Source organism: Falco biarmicus, chromosome 4 (assembly GCF_023638135.1).
Source record: "Falco biarmicus isolate bFalBia1 chromosome 4, bFalBia1.pri, whole genome shotgun sequence".
Lineage (NCBI taxonomy): Eukaryota > Metazoa > Chordata > Aves > Falconiformes > Falconidae > Falco > Falco biarmicus.
Genome location: NC_079291.1, coordinates 68,819,899 through 68,841,283, shown reverse-complemented (window position 1 = coordinate 68,841,283; position 21,385 = coordinate 68,819,899). Strand labels below are relative to the sequence as shown.

The window sequence follows — 21,385 nt, the reverse complement described above, 5'->3', positions numbered from 1 at the left end:
GCCGCCATAGCGGTCACGGCGGCCGACAGCGCTTCCGTACGTGTCATGGCGGCCTCCTGCGCCTCTGTACGTGTCATGGCGGCCTCCTGCGCCTCTGTACGTGCCATGGGGGACACCGGAAACGGAAACACCCCGTGACGACCCGCCCCCCAGTTCCGCCGGCGGGGGGGCGGAAGCGCGCGGCGGTGAGCGGGAGGCGGGGGGATGGGGGGGGACTGGGAGGACTGGGAGGGACAGGGAGTGAATGGAGGGGCCGAGAGTAACTGGAGTGAGTGGGGGGCGTGCAGCAGGGGGGAACTGGGGGTGCAGCAAGGGTAGCGGGCAGCAAGGGTAACGGGGGGGGCCGACGACTGGGAGGGTACAGTAGTGATAAATGGGGAAACTGGGGGCACAGTATGGATAACTGGGGGCTATGGGGGGAACTGGGGGGGTATAGCAGTTCTAGCTGGGAGCACAGTATGGATAACTGGGGGCTATGGGGGGAACTGGGGGGGTATAGCAGTTCTAACTGGGGGCACAGTATGGATAACTGGGGACTATGGAAGGAACTGGGAGGGTACAGCAGTTCTCTTTGGGGGCACAGTATGGAGAACTGGGGCTATGGGGGGAACTGGGGGGTACAGCAGTTCTGACTGGGGAGCACAGTATGGATAACTGGGGCTATGGGGAGAACTGGGGGGGTATAGCAATTCTAACTGGGGGCACAGTATGGATAACTGGGGGCTATGGGGGGAACTGGGGGGGTATAGCAATTCTAACTGGGGGCACAGTATGGATAACTGGGGCTATGGGGGAACTGGGAGAGTACAGCAGTGCTAACTGGGAGATCATTACGGATAACTGGGGGCTATGGAAGGAACTGGGAGGGTACTGCATTTCTAACTGGGGGCACAGTATGGAGAACTGGGGCTATGGGGGGGACAAAGGGGGAACGGGGGGTACAGCAGTGCTAACGGGGGAGCACTGTATGGGTAACTGGGGGCTATGGGGGGAACTGGGAAGGTACAGCAGTGCTAACTGGGGAGCACAGTATGGATAACTGGGGGCTATGGGGGGGACAAAGGGGGAATTGGTAGGGTACAGCAGTTCTAACTGGGGGCACAGTATGGATAACTGGGGGCTATGGGGGGAACTGGGGGGGTATAGCAGTTCTAGCTGGGAGCCCAGTACGGATAACTGGGGGCTATGGGGAGAACTGGGGGGGTATAGCAATTCGAACTGGGGGCACAGTATGGATAACTGGGGGCTATGGGGAGAACTGGGGGGGTATAGCAGTTCTAACTGGGGGTACAGTATGGATAACTGGGGCTATGGGGGGAACTGAGGGTACAGCAGTGCTAACTGGGGGCACAGTATGGAGAACTGGGGCTATGGGGGGAACTGGGAGGGTACAGCAGTTCTGACTGGGGGTACAGAATGGATAACTGGGGCTGTGGGGGGAACTGGGAGAGTACAGCAGTGCTAACTGGGAGAACATTATGGATAAGTGGGGGCTATGGGGGGGATAAAGTCGGAACTCGGGGGGTACAGCAGTTCTAACTGGGGGCGCAGTATGGATAACTGGGGGCTATGGGGGGAACTGGGAGGGTACAGCAGTGCTAACTGGGGGCACAGTATGGATAACGGGGGCTATGGGGGGGACAAAGGGGGAACGGGGGGGCACAGTGGTGCTAACTGGGAAGCACAATATAGATAACTGGGAGCTATGGGGGGAACTGGGAGGGTACAGCAGTTCTAACTGGGGGCTATGGAAGGAACTGGGGGGGTACAGCCGTGGTAACTGGGAAGCATATGGGAAACCTGAGGGCCACAGCAGTGGTAACTGGGGGACACAGCATGGATAATTGGGGGGGGTACGGTGGTGCTTTACTGGGGAACACAGTATGGATAACTGGGGTCAGTGGGGGGATCTGGGGACATACAGGTGTGACTGGGGAGCACAGAGTGACAGGGGTGGTGTGGGGGGGGCTCCATCCCCACTGAGCCCCTGGCAGGGGGGGTGTCTGGCTGCAGGATGCTGGCGCGGGGCCGGCGGCTGCTGCGCTGCTGGAAGCCGCTCTTCACCGGCCGCCTGCTGCTGCTGACCAACACGGCGAGTTGTGGCGCGCTGCTGGCCGCCGGCGACACACTGCAGCAGACCTGGCACCGCCGCCGGCACCCAGACACGGAGATCCAGGTGGCCCGCACAGGTGACAACCCGGCGGGGGGCAGTACACGTGAGGGGGGTACGCGTTTCACTCATCATCGTTAGCACGGTGGGGGAATTGGGGTCCGGCTGCCCAGCAGCCCCCGGAGCCACACTCCCTTTGTGCCTTTCCCCAGAGCTGGATCCGCTTTCGGGGGTCGGGGGGGGGGGCAGGGGGAGGGTGTCACATAAATAATGCATGGGTCACCGGGCGGTGTTGTGTTGCAGGACGCATGTTCGCCATCGGCTGCAGCATGGGTCCGCTGATGCACTACTGGTACCTCTGGCTGGATGCTGCCTTCCCGGCGCGGGGCGTGCGGGGGCTGAAAACGGTTCTGAAGAAAGTCCTGATCGACCAGCTGGTGACATCGCCCACCCTGGGCGCCTGGTATTTCCTCGGTACGCGGTGGCACCCGCCTTGTGGCAATGCCGCTGAATACTGAGGGTGGCCCACGCTGCCAGTGACGTGTTGCGGGTGTGCGGGTGCTGGCGTGACGCCCGTCACCCTCCCGCGGTGGGGTGGATGTGGGTTTCCTAGAGCTCCCTCCCTCTGGCTGGTGCTGGTGCTGCCCTTTCCTCTCACGTTGGGTTTTTCTGGTATTTTTCAGTGTCTGGCACAGCCAAGATGGTAATTCCCATCCACAATCCCCAGCGTTGTGTGCGCTCCCATCCCCACTGACGTCCATCTGTCCCCACAGGCATGGGCACTCTGGAGGGCCAGTCTCTAGAGGAGAGCTGGGAGGAGCTGAAGGAGAAATTTTGGGAGTTTTACAAGGTAAATACACCCCCCACAGGCTCTCCCTCCTGCCCCCGGTGCAGACCGAGCTCCGGTGGAGAGGGCCTGGCCGCTCTTTGCTATCGGCAGGCTGACTGGTGCATCTGGCCTGTGGCTCAGCTCATGAATTTCCTCTTCGTCCCGCCCAAGTACCGGGTGGTTTATATCAACGTGATCACGCTGGGCTGGGACACTTACCTCTCCTACCTCAAACACAGGGTGAGCACCGGCACCGCGGTGCCACGCGCCCATGCCTCGCTACCACGGCCAGCTGGGCTCGTGCCGAACGCGCCGTCTCTCCCATTTTCTAGCCTGGCAGCCCCCCGAGCACTGAGAAGGACTTGCCACGGGAGAGCCAGCACAGTATCGGGACGTAGAGGCTCTCACTGATTGCGAAGGCTCCTGCCCGTGGTGAGTGGTTTTCTGGGCATCGTGGCCAACGTGGCTCAACCCACCCCACGCAAGCGATGGCTGGAGACCCCCACGGCTGCCGCAGCCCGCGCAGATCTGGCTGATTAACTCATCTGACTGCACTGATGGGTTGGGGTTGCCATTGTAACCCACCCTGGGGTTGCAGGCTACCCTCTAAAACCATTTCTTTTTGTATTCACCCCCAGAGCCCATGCTGCTGGGGCGGGCAGGAGCTGCTGCAGCTGCGCTTCGCCTTCAGCACCCCAGGGAAGGTCCCCAGCGCTCACCCCTCTGCTGTAGTGTTTTTTCTTTCCCTTTTCCAGGGTTGAGGCTGGCACCTTGCTCCCCTCCACCACCCTTCTGCGCAGAGCCAGCCGCTCAGGGCACCCCCTTCGGCTGCGTGGCAGAGAGACGCTGCACCTCCCCAGCCCTTTCCTTGCTTTTTGCCTTGGAGCTCAAGGGAGACGTCACCCAGCTCCCCCCAACCCGCTGCCTCAGCTCCTTTTCACTCCACCTGGCACCACTCGTGGGCTATGCTGGGCTGGGCTGCAGCCACCCTGGTTTGATAAAAATAGCGGCGTGATCGCGGCCGCCTGCTCGCTGCCGCGTTTGATCGGCACGGAGGCAGTCAGGGGTTTTTAAGGCAAAGTTTTTACAGGGTTTGGACCATGGCATCTCTCTTCCCCCAGCTTCCTGGGCAAGCTGGATGCTTGCTCTGTAACCTGGGAACTTATTTAATACCAGCACCAATGAAAACTGCCTAAATGTAGGGTTTTTTTTTTCTAAAGCTTTTAAAGCGGTGCCTTAAAGCTCCATCCTCATCCCTCCTGCCACACACCCCCGGAGGGACAGCAGCCCTCCCACCACAGCCAGCCAAGCTGCTGAGCCACGGCAGGAGCCATTTGGTGGTTGCTAATTAAGAAACCAGATCGGTTTTGCTCCTCTCTAGCAACGAGCCTGTCGATGCAGGGCTGTGCAGAGCTGAGGCTCTGAGGGACCACCATGCTGACCCCTCTGCGCCTGCAATGATCCTGAGGAACCGGTGATCAGCATTGATTTATTTCTTCACAACATTTCTTTAAATACAGTGATTTTTAGGAAATTGTACTCTTTTGACACTTTTGACATTTGTACAGTACAGTGTAACTCTTCCATAAGTAAACTTCACAAAAAATAGGAAAGAGGAAGGGAGGAAGATGGTGTCACGGTCGGGGGGGGTGGAGGGGGGGAAATCTGTAAAACAAAGACACAGCGCTCCAAAAAAAATAAATAAGAGGGCAGCAAGACCTCCAGGTCCATCATTGCTACAGGAACATCCACTTATTCACAGTCTCCACAGAAGCACGGTACTACAGGAACACATGAGGAGCCGAACACCCTGCAGCAAATTAGTGATGCTCCTCTGAGCCCCGCTCACACCCCCACAAGCCAAAACCAGGGGTTTTGCAGCGGTCCCCATCCCCAAACTAGGACTAGTTTGCTACAGCTTGCTTGGCTGGCCTCACTCATGTATTTTTTTTTTTAACCTTTAAATAATAGATTTGGTTGTTTTTTGGTTTTTGTTTTTGTTTTTTTTTTTAAAAGTGATATATTCACAAGCAAGGTTACCACACTGAGAAAAAAAAAAAAAAAAAAAAGAATAAATGCACCAACACGGCCACAGCACAGCAGGTCACGCGCACAGCGTCACTTCCTACACCTATTTACAAGTTTTTCTTATGTACAAGGAGGAAGACGGCGGGAGCATAAATTAGCATCTATTTATACAAATAAACAAGAGTTAGGAAATATCCATCCATGTGGGGGGGAGGGGGCAGGGAAGAGCTGGGCACAGAAAGCCCCCAGGAGCATTTTGGGCAGGTGGGACCACAACCAGGCTGGGGAGGGGGGGTGGGGGGAGTCCCAGCTGGGACATGAGGTTTAGGGGTCCCATCGTAGCTCCCCCACGCTGGGGAGGAGGCCCATCCCTGCTCCCCAGGGAGGGACGGGACAGGGGGCAATGGGAGCCAGTGGCAGCAAGCAGACAGAGAAAATCATATTTCTCAGACTTGTGGAGCAATTAAAAGCAGAACAGGGGGAGTTTTCTACCAGCCCAGGCTTAAAAAATAAATAAATGGGGCGGGGGGGGGGGAGGGCGACAGGGGGGAACACAGCCTAACTGAACTGGGGGGGCTCCTAGAGAGGCAGCAGCCCATTCGGAGGTATCAGCAGCAAAAGCCCCCGTGGGAACCCCAAGAAGAGGGGCTCGGGGAGGGGTGGGGGGTGCACTGACCAATTTTTGGAGTGTGTTGGGGGGGGGCTGGCCCTAGCAGGCACAGTCCTGGTGCGGGGGGGCCTGCTGGTCCATGAGCTGGGGGCCCTGCTTGGCGCCGGTGACCGCCGGGTCAGCCGTGTCCAGCGACTCCGACATCTTCTCGCAGATGATGTCCACCAGCCGCTCAAAGGTCTGCTTGACGTTGATGTTGTCCTTGGCGCTGGCCTCAAAAAACTCAAAACCTGGGAGCGGGGGGAATAATATGGAGGGGGGGGACACACATGAAAGCGGCAAACCCCCACCCCGCTACAACCCTGCATCCCGCTGCCCAGCATCAGAAACCTTCCACAGCTCCTCCTCCCCTTGTGAAATATTGAAGAGCTGCATGTGCCACATACCCGGACCACCTGGCTGCAACCTGACCCCCCCCCCCCGCCGGGACCCCCAATTTTCCCCACCCGGCACCTCTCAGCAGCCAGCAGCAGGTTTACGAGGCAGTAACAGAAACCACCATCACAGCCCGGCGCTGGCGGGTTAATTACACCTTATTTTTTTTCCTTGGGTGACAAGTCACCGCTGCCATTGAAGCAGAAGGATTACAGCAAGGGAATTAAGCCCCTAATTAAATTATTTGTGGGAAGATGGCTGCACCAGGCCGGCCCCCCCCCCCCAACTCACCCAGGTGCTCGGCGAGCTGGCGGCCCTTCTCCGAGGAGACGACACGCTCGTCCTCCATGTCACACTTGTTCCCCACCAGCAGGACCTGGGCGTTATCCCAGGAGTAGGTCTTGATCTGGGTGGACCTTTGGAAAGCAGAGAGGGAAATCAAGCAGAGGGCAGAGCACGGCACAGGGGGGCTGCCGGTGAAGAGGGAGGGATGGTTTGGGGGTCCCCAGAGCCCTATCCAGGCGCTCACCAGTCCTGCACGGCATTGAAGGACTCCTCGTTGGTGATGTCGTACATCAGAATGAAGCCCATGGCACCGCGGGTAGTAGGCAGTGGTGATGGTGCGGTACCGTTCCTGGCCGGCCGTATCCTGGGTGCAATGAGGGGGAGAGCAACCCGTCACCCCCAGGTGGGGACCCCCCCCTCCCCAGCAACCATGCAGCCCAGCCGGGGGCACCCCCCAGCATCACCCCCGGTGCTTCCAGCCCTGGCAAATGGCAACTGGTCACTGTTGTGCCGTGCAGGGGCACCGGCAGTGCCAGGGGCTCACCCAGATCTGTAGCTTGATGCGCTTGTCGTTCCGGTAGATGGTCTTGACCTTGAAGTCGATGCCAACGGTGCTGACGAAGGCGGGCGTGAAGGAATCGTCGGCGTACCGGAAAAGGAAGGAGGTTTTCCCAACGCTGCTGTTGCCGATGATCAGGATCTTGAACATGTAGTCGAAGTTCTGGTCTGAGGATTCCTTCTGCCCATAGCGGGAGTCGGTAGCAGACGCCATCTGCAAGGTGGAGGACAAGCCGTGACAGGGATGCAGTGGGGCTGGGGGTGGCAAACCCACGCAGGGCCAGGCCCTGGTGCCACAATCCGTGCCATTTCCCACCAGTGTGGGCATGGTTAAGCCATACATCGCTTTGGGATGGGTGAGCATCACTGCGGGCACGGTGTGCCGCCACCGGTGCGGTCCCTCAGTCCCCAAGGGCTCTGCCAGGCCAGCTCCTGTCACCCCCCACGCAGCGACCCAACCAAGGCACCTGCAGCAGATGTGGGGCGCACAGCCCCTGGTGCCTGGGGAACCGTGACCCTGGCAGGGGTGCAGCTGAGCACTGCAGCCTCTCCTGCATGCCACCCCCCCTGCAAAATGGCACCTTTAGCCGTGCCCCACATGCCATGCCCAGCCCGGCTGCTGCTCCGGCTGTTTGGCAGGGTGCTGTGGTGGGGTGGGTGCCCAGAGCTGGGGGGGGGTGATGCAGGGGCTGGGGTGCACAGAGGTGGGTGCTCACCCAGGACTGCAGAATGGAGCGCAGGGATGCTGGGCTGTGGGTGCTGCAGGGCACAGGGTGCTCTGCTGGGGCAGGGAGGTGTAGGGTGCTGGGGGGGGGCACAGGGTGCTGGGGGGGCACAGGGTGCTGCAGGTTGCTGCTGGGGTGGGGGCGCAGAGTGCTACCGGGGGTGGGGCTGCAGAGTGCTGTGCTGGGAGGGGCGCAAGGTGCCCTGCTGGGGGGGCGCAGAATGCTGCAGGGTGGGTTGCAGGGTGCTCCGCTGGGGGGGCGCAGGGTGCTCTGCTGGGGGAGGGGCGTGGGCTGCTGCAGGGTGCTCTGCCGAGAGGGGGGGGCTGCAGGCTCCTGCAGGGAGGCAGCTCAACCCTTGCCCCTCCCCACAGGCCCGAGCCCACCGCACCCGGCCGGTCCCCGGTGGGAGACACGCGCCCCACCCCCACCCCGCCTTGCAGGGGGGAGTGCAGCCCCCCCGCGCTGCATCCCCCATCCGTCACCCCCCGCCCCCCCCTCCCCGCGCTGCAGCCGCCACCCTCAGTGTGCCGGGGACCCGGGGGATACCGGGAGCGGGGGGTACCGGAGTGGGGGGGGGGAGTGGGGGGGGGGACCGGGGGCGCGCGCTCACCTCACCCCGCGCTCGCGCCGCCGCCTCCTCCTGCAGCAACTGCAGCAGCGGCGCGCGCCGCCCCGGCCGTTGCAGAGCCCGGATGACGTCGCTGCGGGGGGGGGAGAGGGGGGGGGGAGGGGAGAGGGGGTTAGGTGGGGCGAGGCATGTAAATGAGCTCTTACGTCAGCGCTGGGCCCCAGGGGAGAAAGCTGATTGGTTGACAGCGCGCTGTGATGGACATCCGGTGAGTCCCACGGTGGGTGGGGTGGGGAGGGGAGAGGAGACGCCCCCCTCCTGGAGGTGTGGTGGGCGCCGATCCCCCCCGTCGCAGCGCGCGGTGGTGCGGTCCGGCGGCGCCCGAGGTGCCGTGGGCTGAACCATCTGCTCTCAGGCGGGGGCGTGGGGCAGACCATTCTTTCTGGGTGGGGGCGAGACGAGCTTTCACAGCCTCCCCTGTCATGACATTACGGCCTATCGCGACGGCCAGCGCCCCTCTGCTCCACGCCTGCAGCCACGGGCAGCCTGCCCCCATCTCCTGCCAGGGGCTCCTTGCCCTGAGGCGAGGCCCGGTGCTGGGGCAGGGTGCGCAGGTGGGGGGCCATGTCCTGCCCTGCGTCCTCCCTCGCCCTGAGGCAATCAGCGGGGATTAGGGGCAGGCGGCATATGGCGGCCCCACGGGAGGGTGGCAGGGGCAGTGGCCGGCCCCTGCCCACCGGCCTTGTCCTCAGCCGGGCCTGCCCCTGCTACGGCCGCAGCCTGGCAGGCCCCAGGCGCCTCCCGGCTTGGCCTTGCCCTGCCTGTGCCAGCCTGGCGGCCTCTGTCCTGGGGCAGCTCCTGGCCAGTGAGGGGCCTCACCGAGGGTGCCACAGCCCGTGGGGGGACGGAGCCGGGCACCCCTGGCTCTCTGGGGCTGGAGCCCACCAGCCATGGCTGTGCACCCCTGGGGTGGGCACTGCAGGGGCACCCACAGTGGGGACATGGCCCAGCCTCCCCCCGGAGGCAGGGATGGATCCAGCCCCTCGGCCAAGCAACGGATGAAACAGGCTTTTTCAACTGGCTCCTGCCCAGCTCCAGCCTGGCAGAGAATGGAGCCGGCTTTGGATGCAGCGTGAGGCTATCAGGGAGCTCTGGAAGCACATCTGGTCCCTGTCAACCTGCCGGCACCCAGCCCCTCCCCATCAGGAGAGGGATGCTGAGCACCTCCCGCAAGGCATGGATGGCATGGAGCCACCCGCCAGCCCGTTCGGCACCCCAGCACTCCTGGCCAAGCCCTGGAAACCGGCTGGGCTGGGAAAGCAGCACCCAGCACCCGTGGCCCCGCTGCCGCTGGGGGAGCGCCGGCAGGGCCCCGCATGCCAGGGCAGTGCCTCGGGTGGGGACATGTTTGCAGATATAAATCACCGTTGGGAGCAATGCGGAAGAGCGGGGGAATGGGCTCTGTGCCGCGCCAAGCCGGCGATTAAATATTTACCTTAGCCAGTTGTGTTTGCCAGTGATGGATCGACGTTTCCAGGGAGGAGCTCGCTTTTGTTCAAACACGGAGCAGGGCCCTCCCTGGTGCCCCAGCAGGAGACAGGGGCACCAACCACACTGGGGATGTTGGCCCAACCAGCAGGACTGCGGCAACCGTGGCCACAGCATGGTGAAGAGGCGCTTACAAGGCTCGTGTTTGTGGGGCAACAAACCAGGTTTAATCTCTGGAAGGTGAAAGAAGAAACCGAAAGGACCCCAGGGGCTGCCCCAGCCCCTGCAGAGACACAGGGGGATGCAGCACCTGCCAGGGCCCGCAGTGCAAAGTACAAACGCAGCATTTCACGTGCTGATCACGGAGCAGAAACTCGTCTTTCAGCCACCAGAACGCATGTGAGTGCACCTAGGTGAGGCTTGTATTAAAAAGTGAGCTATAAAAGGCTTTAAAAAGTGGACATGTCCCCAAATAAATAAACCACTGACTCATGCCCATGCTGTGCCCCGGTGCCTGGCCGCACTGAGGTTCCTTGTGCTGGGGGCTGTCACCAGCACCCTTTGCCCACCTCGCTGTCCTGTCGTGGGGCTGCTGTTCTGCGACGGGCCACCCAGAGAGACACCAAAATGCTTTTAGCTGTGCCCTGCCCCGTGGAGGACCTCTTCCTGGAGCCCTGTGTGGCATGATGTCCCCAAGGCTGTGATGGGGCAGAAGCACAGTGTCCCCACTGTCTGAAGGGGACAGGGACCTTCAGCAGCTGGGGCCACTGGGCAGGAGCAGGGGACAGTTGTTGGGAGAAGGCAAGCAGCGTCCTCATGCCCATTAGGACCTGCCCAGCTCTTGCAGAGGGACATGCTTTGGGTCCCTTCACATCCCAGCGGCTGCCCTGGTCCCTGTGGTGCTGGTGCTCTCCACTGCCTGCCGTCCACTGTCTCCAGCCCTCACCAGGGCAGCATCCAGTCCCACATCCCTGTGGCAGCGAGGGGACCCACCAGTCAATGCTACTATGTGCCCAGGGGCAAGAATGTGACGTTGCCCTCTGTGTCCAGGCACAGCCCCTGGCTGCCCTCTGGCCCTGGCACCGAGCACCCACCACCACTGGCATCCTTCGGCAGCGTCCCCTCCAGCGCCCGCCGGTTGTCCACATCCCTGGGCCGGGTGACAGGTGAGTCCTGGTCCCCAGGGCTGGGTGACAGGCATTTGGTGTCGGCCGACTCAGAGTCATCTGTGGCTGGTGTCTTGGAGCCACTGTTGTCCTCATCCAAGGGGCTCTCAGCCCCCTCCAGCTCTGTGTCCGACTCACCCTCCTCCTCCTCCTCAAGCATCAGCTCGAACTGGAACTTGTCAGTGCTGGCAGGGGACACTCCAGGTCCCTCGGGTGGTGGGGATGGGCTGCGTGGGATCATGCTTTGGTACCATTCCCGGTTGTCTTCCAGTGTGTCCAGGATCTCCTGGGCATCAGGGTGCACCAAATCGGCCCACGTCTCCCACAGCGGGTGGGCGATGAAGTCGATGAAACCCACCTGGGGAAAAGGAGAGCTGAGCCCCCAGCCCAGTGCCGCCACCCCTGCCCCAGCCCCGCGCCACTGCCCCACCTGGGACTTCTCCACGGAGGCAGTGTGCTTGTCACACATGGGGCTGATCTCCATCCCCTTCTCCCGCTCCCGGTCGCCTTGGTGGAAGAACTCCACCATGATGCGGTCAGTCCATTGCCGGTACAGCTCCAGCGGCTTCGTGGGGTTGCTGAGGTCAGCGCAGTGCACCATGTTCTGCAGGACCTGTAGACACAGCCACAGTGTCGCTTACCCAAAGTCCTTTGTCCCCCAGGGCCACCACCCCTGTGCCAGGAACCCCCTTGGCCATGGCCAACTGGGATTGGGAGGGGTGGTGGCAGCAAACGGGACATGCTGGCAGCCATGGCTGGAGCCAGGACCAACACCTGCAATGCCGGGAAGGTTTCCACACCCACATCCCTGCACCCACCTGGATCCTGTCGGAGTAGTTGTCCAGCAGCAGTACCCCCAGGCTGGTCACCTTCTTGGTCTCCACCATGGTTTTCAAATCCGCCAGCAGATTCATGTGCTTGGACATGTCTGTGGCCAGCACCTGGGCAGGGCAAGCCGGGAACGGGACTCAGCCTGACCCCACCACAAAGCCCCCCCAGCTTGGACCCCTCACCCTGCAGTGGTCCAGGCCCCTCCGTACCATGTCAATGGCCATTTTGCGGAGTGACTGCCTCTGCTTCTTGCTCAGGTTTTGGAAGATGTCACAGTTCTCCTCCTGCAGAAGCTTGAAGCCCACAGCCAGGTGGTGGTTCTCCAGCACTGAGGCATCGTTGTACATCAGCGCCAGCTCTGAGTCTGAAAGATGGCACTGGTCACCCTGGGATGGCTCCTGGACACCTGAGTCCCCCACACACCCCCAGTCCCATCCCTGCCCCCCAGCTCACTGGTGTTGATGAGGAACTGGTTGGAGACACCGGGGTGATCAACATCATGGATGGCGCTGGCGAAGATGGCAGCCATGATCTCCAGGTCCGTGAAGACAGCCTGGGAATGGCGGAAAAAGACATTGCAGATGTGTTATGCCCCCGCCAGACATGCTTGGTGGCCTTGGGTGACCAGGGCTTACCTCCAGTGCGGGCGTGGAGAGGAGGACGTGGGTAGACTGAGCCACATCAGCAGCATGGATGTTGTTGTGGTAGGCCACGTCGGCATGGTAGTGGTCCTCCAGCGTCAGCATGTAGGTGATGAAGGTGCTGACGGGGATGCGGAAGGTCTTCATCAGGTCGCGCTCCTGTGGGGAGGTGGGAGGTGGCTCGTCCCTATCTGGACATGGGGACAGGGACATCCCATTGGGATGCTCACCTGGAAGATGCTGTACATGATGACCGTCAGCGGGCGGTTGCCTGAGTACTCAGCAACTTTAAACACATTGAGCCCCCACTTGTTGGTGTCCTCCAGCTCCTGGGGACCAGAGGGGCAGAGGTCCATGTGTGGCCAGCGCTGGGGACCCCACAGCCAGCTGAGTCACCCACGCTGTGTCCTACCTTGGCCAGCAGCCCCTCCTGGTCTGTCCGCACCCCAAAGCGGGGGATGCCAGTGGTGGCGAGGCTGGAGCCATGCGTGAGCTTCCTGACGCCGCTGATCTGGGACATGGGCGCTTCCTCCTCTCCTTCTCCTTGTCCTTGGCCAGTGCTGAGGGGATCTCCACCTCGTGCTGCTTGTCTGGGCCGGCACAGGAGGCCAGTGAGCGGGGTGGGAGCCCGATCCCCTACTCCGGCATCCCCCAGGTCACTCCGATGATGTCAGCTGGCACGGATAACACTGCGACACCATGGCAACGGGGAGGGGGGAGCCACGTGGGGGATGCCTAATGCTTTTCCTCACCCTCCTGTACAGGGCCACCCACCTGCTGTGGGACCCAGACCCTGCCCTGGGCACCCCCCTGGGGCCACAGGGATGGCCCCAACAGCCCCAGTGCACCAGTATGTACCAGCATTCCCAGACAGGACAAGGGTTGTGACACCCCGAAGGCAGAAAATCTCACAGGGACACCTGGGAAAGCCTCCCCCTGCTCCCTCCATTTAATTTCTTTGCAAGAACCAAGTGGGTCCACCTGCTGGCACCATCCCCACAGCCACCCAGTGCCACAGGATTTTTGTTCAGGTCCCTGCAGGTGCGAAGCCCACCCTGCTGTTGGCAGAGAGGTGACACCAGGCAATGTCCCTGAGGGGGTCCTCACCCAGGAAGGTGCTGGAGATGTACTCAGAGACCTGGTTCCCTGAGCGGCTGGTCTCTGAGAGGTGTGACAGCTCCCGGTTCAGCATCCTTTTGAACTGCGGGCAGCAGGCAGGGCTCAGCAGTGCGCGGGGCAGGCAGGACCCTCCGCTGCCCATGCCGGGGGGGGGTCCGTGGCCCCAGGGTGATGGGGGATGTCTCCATGCCACGGACTCTTACCTTGTTGGAAGCCATCTCGCTGACCGAGTGCCTGGTCTGCAGTGTCTCCAGCTGGTCCAGGCACCAGTCCAGCTCCTCCAGGGTCTCCCGCGAGAGCTTCTGGTGGGCATCTTCTGCCGGGGGCACCCAACAGCTTGGCAAGGGACCTGCCAATGGCACGGCGACCCGGCACGGGGGCGCATGCAGGGTCCCAGCCGTGGCACCCCGAGCCCTGGCAGCAGGCTGTGCCGCAGTGAGCCCGGGGGCTCAGCAGCTCGGCTACTCACAGCCCCCCCTGAGCAGGGCAAAGGGGGGCACAGGGGGATGCAGGGGACAGGCTGGGGATCAAGCATCCCTGGGCGGTGGGGCTCAGCCCTGTCACGCTGTCCCCATCGCATGACAGCCCTGGCACACGGCATGCCACGCCATCCCCGTGGGGGTGACAGCCAGCCCCGGGGCAGCCGGGCTCCCGCAGGGCCTCGCTCGCTGCCGGGGTTTTATTAATGGAAGGTTTGACGTCAACGGGAGCCTTTCCACCACCGCCACAGCGCGAAGGGCGGCCAGGCGGGAGGAGCTGCTGAAAACCAGACATGGATCCCAAAGGGCAAAACTGCAGCTCTGCCCTGGCTGGGAGGGCACTTGCTGCACCCCCCCAGGCCCAGTGGGACCCATCTCTGGGGATACAGGGACAGCCAGCTCGCCCTGAAAGCATCCCCACATCTCCCCTCTGGCACTCACCCGTGAGGCTGGCCTTGCTCCCAGAAGGCAGGCTGCTGCTTGACGCTCGCCTGCGAAACACGGGGGGCTGAGCAGCTGGGACCCCCAGGGCAGTGCCCCATCCCTTGCCGTGGGTCAGAGTCCCCCACCCAGGCACGACCCTCACCCTCCCCATCCCACGGCCAACTCACTTGATGCTGGCACGGTCCTGGAGATGGGTCAGGTTGCTGCGGATGGTGCGGAGGCTGGCCAGAACCTGGGGGCAGAGAGGGGGCTGGGGCTGGGAGGACCCCCCTGGGACCCCCACACCAGCGCTGGGTGCAGGGCCGTGTCCCCTCATTGCCAGGGCATGGGGAGAGCACCTACCTGGGCGAACGGCGTGACGATCATGTCTTCTCCATGCCTGTGGGAGCAAAGGGAGCATCAGGGAGGGGAACAGGGGTGCCGAGGGACTCGGCGGGGAGGGACACACACACTCACAGGTCGCTGGCAATGGAGGAGTTGCGGGACATGGCTTTTGGGGACAGGTCGTAGTCGCTGTCGGAGCGGTAGAGGAAGGACTCGCGGCGCTGGCCGTGGGGGAAGGTGCCTTGCAGGACCAGCCCCGCACCCGGGCTGGCCTGGGGGTCCAGCACGCCCCGGCCCGGGGGGCCATTCTCCAGGTCAAAGCTGCGAGGGGAGAGGGGACAAGACTGGCACGGGGCGGGTGGCCTGAGGACCTCAGCCCACAGGTGCGGGAGTGCAGCCAGGAGGATGCCGCCAGGTCTGCCAGGCTCTCAGTGCCACCGTCCCACTCGGTCCAGCACACCCCAGCTCCGTGGCCCCTGTGGTGACACCAGCCACCCGCTAGCCTGGCCTGCCAGTTCCTTCACCCCAATGCTGAGAACGGGTGCAACTCTGTGCACACAGACCCCTTCGCCATAGGAGTGTCTGGGACTGGTGACATCAGCTAACGGAGGCAGGATGTCCCATGTCACCCAGTGGGACAGGACCTCCTCCTGCCCTGAAGCCCCTGGCTCCAGAGACCCCGGGAAGGGCCCGTCCCCTCCTGTTCCTGTCCCCAGCACCACAGTCCCTGACTGCCCCAAGTCCTCGAAAGCCCCAAAGCCTCCATCATCCCTTGCTCGGGGCACCATGTCCCATGGGGGGAACAGTGTCCCAGCTATGGCACAGAGCCAGGGGACATCGAAGGACAGAAACCACTGGGGAAGTCAAGCCCTGGCCCTTGCGGACATGCCGTTGGTGGCCTGGAGACACCCCAACCAGAGCCACCTGGCAGCCATGCGGGTCCGTGGGGGGACAAGGGATGTGGGGACAGACCCTGTGCTGTCCCCGTGGTGGCTGCAGCTGCCTCACACCCCCCCGCCCCTTCCCCCCCCCCCCCCGCTCTGGCTCTGCTAGCCCCAGGGTCATGGGAAAAGCTGCGCATAGGCCACCCAGCGCCTGTCCCCTCCTGCAGCCGCCACCGCCACAGGGACAGGGACAAGCCACCCCAGAACACTGGGTGAACTGGGAAAGCACAGGTGCCACCAGGGCCACCCTGTTCCCATTGTGCCGCTGGGAGCCCAGCACCTACCTGATGCAGGAGTGCCTCCGAGACGGGCACCGGCTGCCTGGCAGCATCTCCCCACTCTGGCAATGCTGCCAGTGGTCCTGGTCCCTGCGATGTGGCTGTCCCCGGCAGCAGCAGCGCTGCCCAGGCACCGCGTCATGCTGTCCCGCAGCCCCTTGTTTTCCTGCCTCTGCTTCGTGTCCCCAATGGTACCGGGGACACAAAGCCGCATTGTGGCTCTGCCGGCCTCGCGGGTGATGCCCGTGTCTGTTCCCGGCCCCATGCCACCACCTCTGACCCCGCTGCCATCCCAGGGGACAGCCCGGAGCCCCTGGGGCGGGCAGGGGGGACACGAGCCCCTGCCATGGGACTGATGCCGAGTTAAACCCCCTTGTTTCAGTGACGGGCTGTCGGCATTAATAACCAACTATGCGGGGCTGGATGGCGGGGGGGGGCTGGGGGCCACTATAAATAGATGTTGTTGCTGCTGAGAAGGGATCTGCTGATCCCCATGGCGCCCACACAGGTGGAGCTGGCACACACCAGCACCCTGGGGTGCGGGCAGGGGGGCACCCCAAAACAAACCCTATATAGCCCCAAGGTGGGGAGGGCAGTGAGGTGCCTGGCTGTGCCACGGTGGGCGGATCAGTGCCTTGCTATCGCAGGGAAAAGCCCCTCTCTCCCCCTGCCACAGCCCCCTGCCATGGGGCAGACACCAGTTGCACCTGCCGGGTCCCTGCGCAGCCATCACTGCAATGAGTGTGTCCGTGCTCAGCCATACCCAGCCGGTGGCTCCCGCCTGCCAGGCTCATATGGGACCCCCGCTGTCCCCTGCTCATCCCCCGTGCCCCTGTGGGCCCACAGCCCTGGGGACATGCCACAGCATTGCGGGGGTCCGCACTGACCTCGTCCCGGCAGCAGAGCCGGGGGTCGCCTCCCGCCCGCCCGGGGCTGAGCGTGGCCCGTTGTGGGGGACCCGCCAGCGTCCCCCCCCTTACCAGAGGGGATGCGCCACGGTGAAGCGTCGCTGCAGGCGGATGCTCTGGTTCATCAGGAGCTTCCTGAAGAGGATGGGGGAATTGCGGGGGGAATTGCGGGGGGATGCCGCCGGCGAAGCCCCCGGCGAGCAGTGTGCGGTGGGCAGCATGGCACAGCTCAGGGACCCCCCAGCACAGCGGCAAGGCCACACTGCCCGCTGGTGCAGAGCAGGAAGCGTGCGGCCGTCCCAGCCCCGGCGGCCTCGGGAAACTTTCCATCCCCCTCCCGCCCGCGCCTGGGAAATTAAACAACTGTCTGGCTCCAGCAGTCGGCACATGGAGTGGGTCCCCCCCGGCTGCGCCAGCACGGTGTGCACCCGGCTGCTGAGGCACGTGGTCCCTCGTTGGCCCCGTGCCACCAGCCACCCTGCTGTCCCCAAGGAGGCAGCTGCTCCTGAAAGGGCAGGGGTGGTCTGTCCAGACACAGGGCGAAATGCCATGCTGAGCTCCGAGTGACCCAGACACAGAGTAGCTGTGCCTCAGTGCCACCAAGGGACATGGCTGAGCATGGAGCATCCCAGACACACGGTGTGGACACACCATGGTGCCACCAAGGGGCATGGCTGAGCATGGAGCATCCCAGACACACGGTGTGGACACACCATGGTGCCATCGAGGGATGTGGCTGAGCATGGAGTATCCCGGACATGCAGTGTGGACACACCATGGTGCCACCAAGGGATGTGGCTGAGCATGGAACATCCCAGACACGTGGCACAGACACACCATGGTGCCACTGAGGGACATGGCTGAGCCTAGAGCATCCCGGACACATGGTGTGGCCATGCCACAGTGCCACTGAGTGACCCTGTGAGAGCCAAACCTGCCCCAAGGCTCACACCGTGCCCCCAGCCCCTCCTTGCTGCTGTGACGAGCCCCCTCCTGGGGCCATGCCCAACAGGGAGAGGAAGCAGCAGGATGAGGCCCGGCTGATGGCAGTGTCACCCACAGGAGAGCTGCTGGCCCGGCCGTGGGAGCTGGCGCCTGCCCAGCCTGACGCCAGGGCCCCGCTGAGACAGCTGGATGGATACCTGCTGTTCCCGACGGCCACAGAAATATCCAGCAGCTGGCGGGGGTCCAGGAAAGACAGCAACGGGCCCCCCCTGCCATGGCAGCACCTGCTGGGACCCCCGAAACCCACCAGACAGCAGTCCTGGTGGAGGGGTCCCCCTTGCCTCCAAGGGACCGCAAGCACAATCATGGGGACATCAGGACAGAGGGACATCAGGGGACAGTGGGGTGGGGGCAGCACCACCTCCCCTGGGCTGCTTGGCAGCCAGCAGCCCCTGGGGACAGCTGGGGCAGGACTGGCCGCAGGACAGCCAGTCCCAGTCCCCAGGACAGCCAGTCCCTGTCCCCTCCCAAGCTGTGGCTGTCCCCATCGGACACGTGTCTGTGCAAGGGGTGGACGACACTGGAGCCGTGTCCCTTGTCTGTGCCAGCCCCATGCTGTCCCTGCAAGCTGGACTGGGACAGGCACGGAGCCAGGGGGTAGAATGGCCCAAAAATAACCGCGCAGTGGCATGGCCAAGCCACAGCAGGAGGGACCGAGGTCACCTCTGGGCAGGGCCAGGCCAGCCCTGCAGTGACACCCGGCTGGGGCAGGGCATGTGGATGAAGAAGATGGGGACAAGGGTGGGGACAGGGATGGGTCACGGGGACAGGGTGGTGGGGATAGGGTGATGGGGAGGTAGTGGGGAGAGGATTGGGGGGGAGAGGGATGGGGGTGGTGGGGATGGAGATGATGGGGACAGGGATGGCAGGGATGGAGGTGATGGGGACAGGGATAATAGGGGTGGAGGTGATGGGGACAGATGTGATGGGGATGGGGATGATGGGGGCAGGAGTGACAGGGATGGGGATGATGGGGACAGGGATGATGGGGATGGAGGTGATGGGGACAGAGGGGACAGGGACAGAGTAAGGGGACACTGACAGAAGGGTTTGTCCCAAGCCCAGCAGTGCGGCAGCAGCCACTGGCACCGGCTGCCCGTGCCGGTGCCGGTGCCGGTGCCGCTGTCCGCCCACCGGTGCTGAAACCGGGAACGGCACCGACGGCAGCGCCCCAGCCGGTAACCCCACCCCGGTGCCACCGGGGCGAGCAAACACCTCCCCCCTCACTGTCCCACTCTTACCGGGGGGGCTCGGACTCCTCGCCGCTGCTGGGACCGCTCTCCTCGATGGTGAAGACCACCCGGGTGCCCTCGGGCTCGGGGCCGCGGGCCGCCTCCGCCAACCGGCAGCCCAGCGGCGGCAGCAACGGGCTCCCGGAGAAACGCCGGCGGACGGCGCCCACCGCCGCTCCCGCTCCCGGTCCCGACGGGGCGGCATCGGCGGCATCGCGACAGCGCTGCGGGGAAAGGGGGCAGCGGCGATGGTCGCGGGTACCGGTACCGGGGAGCTCTGCAGGGTGCGGTCCCGGGGCGCTGCCCAGTGTCCGTGTGTGCCCCCACCAACGGCAGCACGGGGGTCCTTCCCCCGGGGCAGCCCCCCCAGTCCCGCGCCGTTACCGGTAGCACGCGGGTTCCCCCTGCCGGGCACGGTGGCGCGCTGCACCCCGGGGGTACCGGGGGCGGGTGGGGGGGGCACGGGGCCAAAGGCACAGCCGGTGCACCGGGAGCGGCTCGGCCCGCAGCGCATGAAGCCGCTGGGACTCCCCTCCCGCCCCCCCCGCCTCCCCCCGCCACCGGAGGGGACACCCCCCTCCCATCCCCGGGACCCTACCGGGGACACACCCCGCCCCCCATCCTCGGGACCCCACTGGGGGGGACATCCCCCCTCCCCCGGGACCCCGCTGGAAAAAACCCAGAAGCCGGCGCGCAATTACGCAGAGGTGAATAATAATTAACCGTCCATTAAGGGGATAATTAACTCTCGCTGAGAGCCGCCATCCCGGTTATTGCTGCCCGGGGGCCCGGCGCTGGGACGCTCGTACAGGGGACACCCCATACACACACCCCCCGGCGCCCCCCCCGGTTCCCCCTGGTGCCCCCCGTGCCGGTGCCGGTCTCACCTCCGCGCCCAGGAAGGGCAGCGCCGTTCGGCTCCGTCGCATCACCGCCCCTGCGGGGGCAGCTCCGGGAGTAGCAGCCGGTGGGGGGGTCTGCAGCGGGGGACACCCCCCCACCCACCCCGGGGCCGGGACACGCTGGTTCGTCCCACCCGTGGTTTATGGGCACCGGGTCTTGGCCGTGGCAGCTGCCACCTTGGCTTTCAGGACCCCACACCGACCCCCCAGCACAGTGTCGTCCCCCCCCTCCCCGGTGCCCCCAAGGGCTGGATGAGGATGGGCCACCCGGGGGATGCGGGCCCGAGGCCACGGGGATGGACCCCCGCCCCCAGTGCCTGCCGAGCCCGAACCCGCCGATGCCCCGTTAATGATCAACCAGGGGCACCCGTTACACACCGTCTCCGGGGAACTGGGGCACACCGGGTGCTGCTCGGCCACTTGTACCCACAACCCCCCCGTCCCCCAGGACTGAGCCCCCCACGCCTCCACCGGCAGCAGCCACAGCCCAAGGCCGGGGGATGCCAAGCCCCAGCGCGGGGATCTGTGCCACCGCCAGCGCCCCCCCCCCTCGGCCGCAGCCCCTTACCGGCACCGGTCCTCGCAGCGTGCCGCGGCCCCGGCCGAGTGCAGCGGAGCAGAAGGAAGGCGACGTGCGTGCCTGGCTGCTCGCTCCCTCCCATCCCACCTCGCCGGGGGGGGCTGCGTTGGCCCCCACCACCCCGTGCACCACCGCACCGCACCCTGCACCCACCCTGCCCAGCCGGGGGGCACCCCAGGGGCTCCTGCCCAGGGCCGGGGACCCCAAAAGCCGTCAAGGCCACCCCCAGGACCGGGGTTTTCCCTGGGCAGGGTGTAGACAGGAAAACAGAGACAAGGCAGCGGCTTCTTTATTCAGCAGCATAGGGAGCCCGGGGCGGCTGTGGCGGGGGGCGGGGGGGGGGGTCACCTGGGTGTGTGGTTGGTGGTGGGAGACCCCTCCATCGCTTTGCTCTAAGGAAGAGAGGGAGAACGGAGTGAGTGCCCACAGCCTGGCCCCGCTGCTCCCTCCCAAACCCCGTCCCCCCCCACTCACCATTGGCACCTCGTCCAGGTGGTGGAAGCTGGGGGTGTTGCGCCGGCACAGCCAAACCAGCAGCACTGCTGCTCCCCCCACCAGCGCACAGACAAAGATGCAGATGATGATGACCACACCAGAGCTGGGCATGGTGGGGGGCTGCGCTGTGGGAGCGAGATGGGCACCCCGTTACCCTCCAGCACCACCGAGCCTCGTGCCTGGGCTCCAAGAACCGGTGGTGGCTCTTGGGGCGAGAGGGGACTCAAGAGCAGCTCCAACTCCCCCCTCCATCACCATCCCACCCCTCACAGACCTGGCACCCAGCTCCCATGTCACCTCCACCCGTAGGGGACCAGCCCAGGGCCCTCCCACCCTCCCTGACTGTGGTCCTGCAACGCAGAGGCTGGGGGAAAACAGGGGAGCTCCCACCCACCCCCAAA

At 64.1% G+C, this 21,385-nt stretch overlaps 3 protein-coding genes across 5 annotated transcripts; 1 reads left to right on the top strand and 2 right to left on the bottom strand.

Annotated features, from left to right (window-relative positions):
- Positions 1–168: 168 nt before the first annotated feature.
- Positions 169–4,478, top strand: MPV17L2 (MPV17 mitochondrial inner membrane protein like 2). Of its 3 annotated transcripts, XM_056337752.1 has the most exons (7): positions 169–185; positions 2,014–2,189; positions 2,414–2,584; positions 2,884–2,960; positions 3,051–3,179; positions 3,272–3,371; positions 3,695–4,478. In XM_056337752.1, the coding sequence occupies exons 2-6, from the start codon at positions 2,015–2,017 to the stop codon at positions 3,335–3,337; spliced, it is 618 nt and encodes a 205-aa protein (XP_056193727.1). In that variant the 5' UTR covers positions 169–185; position 2,014; the 3' UTR covers positions 3,338–3,371; positions 3,695–4,478. The 3 variants fall into 3 exon arrangements, with proteins under 3 accessions (XP_056193727.1, XP_056193729.1, XP_056193728.1); XM_056337754.1 differs by lacking the exon at positions 169–185 and having other exon boundaries at positions 1,963–2,189; positions 3,111–3,179; XM_056337753.1 differs by lacking the exon at positions 169–185 and having other exon boundaries at positions 1,964–2,189; positions 4,160–4,478.
- RAB3A (RAB3A, member RAS oncogene family) lies at positions 4,415–8,297 on the bottom strand. The gene is given in 6 exon segments (XM_056337750.1): positions 4,415–5,867; positions 6,304–6,428; positions 6,542–6,612; positions 6,614–6,661; positions 6,842–7,069; positions 8,191–8,297. Coding segments are annotated over 5 exon segments (663 nt in total). The 5' UTR covers positions 8,191–8,297; the 3' UTR covers positions 4,415–5,676.
- A 1,734-nt stretch (positions 8,298–10,031) lies between these two features.
- Positions 10,032–20,515, bottom strand: PDE4C (phosphodiesterase 4C). The gene is given in 18 exon segments (XM_056338042.1): positions 10,032–11,160; positions 11,233–11,415; positions 11,621–11,743; positions 11,843–11,997; positions 12,087–12,186; positions 12,269–12,433; positions 12,505–12,603; positions 12,687–12,796; positions 12,799–12,864; positions 13,382–13,475; positions 13,597–13,742; positions 14,314–14,363; positions 14,484–14,548; positions 14,659–14,695; positions 14,773–14,961; positions 19,017–19,231; positions 19,895–19,944; positions 20,478–20,515. Coding segments are annotated over 17 exon segments (2,358 nt in total). The 5' UTR covers positions 19,937–19,944; positions 20,478–20,515; the 3' UTR covers positions 10,032–10,641.
- Positions 20,516–21,385: the final 870 nt, after the last annotated feature.